Raw genomic sequence first — 2,305 nt, forward strand, 5'->3', positions numbered from 1 at the left:
TCTGCAGTAAGTGCATGAGGTCCTCCTCAGTTTCAGCGAGCAAGGTTGTTTCATCTGCATAACACAGATTGTTGATAGATCTTCCACCAATCCTAACGCCGCGCATCTCCTCATAGAGCCCAATGAGATGATAGAAGGAGAATTGATGCCTTTGAGCTGTAGTGTTGAAGACTATTGAATATACCATGGACTGCTAAGAGAACAAACTAATAAAAAGGTTAGTCCTGAAGAGGGTGAAATGAGGCTGCTCCTTGGAGCCAAGGATTCTGAAGTGGTGGGACCAGTCCTCAGAGAAGGGTGTCATGCTTGGGAGGGTGGAGGGACAGTGCAGGAAAGGAAGACTCTCGATGAGATTAATTGATTCAGGAAATGGGTCATGGGGATAGGTGGTCAGAGACAGTGAGATTGGCACAGGATAGAGCAAAGTCTAGGGCTATTGTACATAGGGTATTTATGAGTTGCAGGCTACTCAACAGCACATAACAACAATTTGAAACCATCATTTGGTTTTAAGAAGATTTCAGTGTTGTCTGCTTTGACAGTTATCTCAGGGTAAGAGTTTCAGGGGTTTATTCAACTTTTATAGCTCAGGGAAATTTGAAGTTGATTAAAAAACATTTTTCTCCTTGTGATTTTAAAGTTGATTAAAATTTTAAATACTGCTCTAGATTTTTCTCCCTTTCGATCTTCTGTAGAATCTTTGATCAAAATATTCAGTAACGACAGCTAAGTTCCATAAGCTTTTAAAAGACCAGGTACTGTGCAATGAACAAGGAAGCAAAATAGAAGCACTAAACATCTTATTAGGCAAATTTACTGGAATGTCCCATAAAACTATGAAACTAAACCTCCAAACCAAAGAACCAAATCTCATGGGTTTTTTAACTGTACATCAGCTGCCTGGGCAGCTTTCTGCTCCTGCCCCTACATTGTTTTCAATCCATCACACTAATTTTCTCTAACATCTTCCAGATGTACAATTTACTGGCAGTAACTATAGTAATAATGGTTACATTCTATCAAGTCAACTACGATTCATTGTGACCACCCTATAAACTGTTGTTTATAGATCTGGACCCTGTTCTATCCATCCTCATAATTTCTGATATACTTAGGCCTGTTTGTTAGTCACTGTGTCAATACATCTTGTAGGTTTCCTCTCTTACTCTGACTCGCCACCTTTCCAAGTATGATGTTCCTCTCCAACAAGATGCCCAACTATGTGAGAAAAAGTTTCACCATCTTTTCCTCTAAAAAGTAGAAAGTTTTACTTTCACCAAGACATATCTATTTGTTCTTTTGACAGTCCATCAGCATTCTTCTCCAATACCACAGTTCAAGGGAATAAATGATTCTGTCATCCTTATTCATTATCCAGGATGCACAGCAAGTGATTGAAAAGTGATCATGGCCTCAATTGGGCTGCACTACTGTGCTGTAATCCCACCAGCTGCTCTGCAGGAGAAGCATGAGCAATCTCTTCCTGTGTGCTTAATTGTCTCTGAAAACCCATCAGAGGGTCAGCTGTGGGTCGGTTCCAACTCAACGGTACACAGCAACAACAACACCCCACCTTTAATCAATTTGCTATTTCCATAACTATGCACATACTGTCTTGGTAGAACTTTTGAGATATCTTTACCTGGAAAAAAACAAACCAACAAGAATTTGTTCTAGAAAACATGTATTTGAATTCTGTAAATAAACTAGAAGAAAATTTTAAAAAAAATTAAAATTAAAAAAACCAAACCAACAAACCAACCAACCCATGAATATTCATTCAGTATGCCATCAAGAGCTTCCCTTCCCTCAAAAGGATGGAAATACTCCTTTGCACCAATCCTGTACACATTAAACTAGATTTTCCTACAACATATATGGAGGAGATCAGGCAATTTGTCCAAGCAGTCCCTGACTTAGCACAGGGCTCCATTCTGACAATTCCCTCATAAACTGGTCTTGATGTAAGCTAAACACCTCTTTTTTAAAATTCAGTTTCCATAGCCTACTTTGTGGAACTGTTCCGAACAATAAATGCTAACACTGAACATCAAGGTGCATTCAAGAGGCCAAGCCTCAGCCAGAATCAGTCAATTTACCATCATGCCGATGCCAATAGAAGCCTGGGCCCCGGCCCTGAGGCCATCTGAGAGGTTTTCCGTCACTGAACGTCCCAGGAGTGCAGTATCTGATGAGAGGCGGTTAATCAACTCCCCTGTACGAGTCTTGTCAAGAAAAGCAACTTCTTGCCTCAAAACAGAGGAAAATAAAGACACTCTCAATTGATTCACAATGCGCTGACCTG

At 40.2% G+C, this 2,305-nt stretch overlaps 1 protein-coding gene across 1 annotated transcript in view; it reads right to left on the reverse strand.

The window, feature by feature from the left end:
* The window catches only part of ABCB10 (ATP-binding cassette, sub-family B (MDR/TAP), member 10), a 92,764-nt gene that overhangs the window by 82,106 nt on the left and 8,353 nt on the right, over positions 1–2,305 (reverse strand). Inside the window, exon 2 of the mRNA XM_006902071.1 lies at positions 2,100–2,302. Coding sequence (XP_006902133.1) covers positions 2,100–2,302 — 203 coding nt within the window. The remainder of the gene's footprint in view (positions 1–2,099; positions 2,303–2,305) is intronic.

The sequence above is a fragment of the Elephantulus edwardii genome, unplaced genomic scaffold (assembly GCF_000299155.1).
Source record: "Elephantulus edwardii isolate Elephantulus edwardi_28Jun2011 unplaced genomic scaffold, EleEdw1.0 scaffold00363, whole genome shotgun sequence".
Classification (NCBI taxonomy): domain Eukaryota; kingdom Metazoa; phylum Chordata; class Mammalia; order Macroscelidea; family Macroscelididae; genus Elephantulus; species Elephantulus edwardii.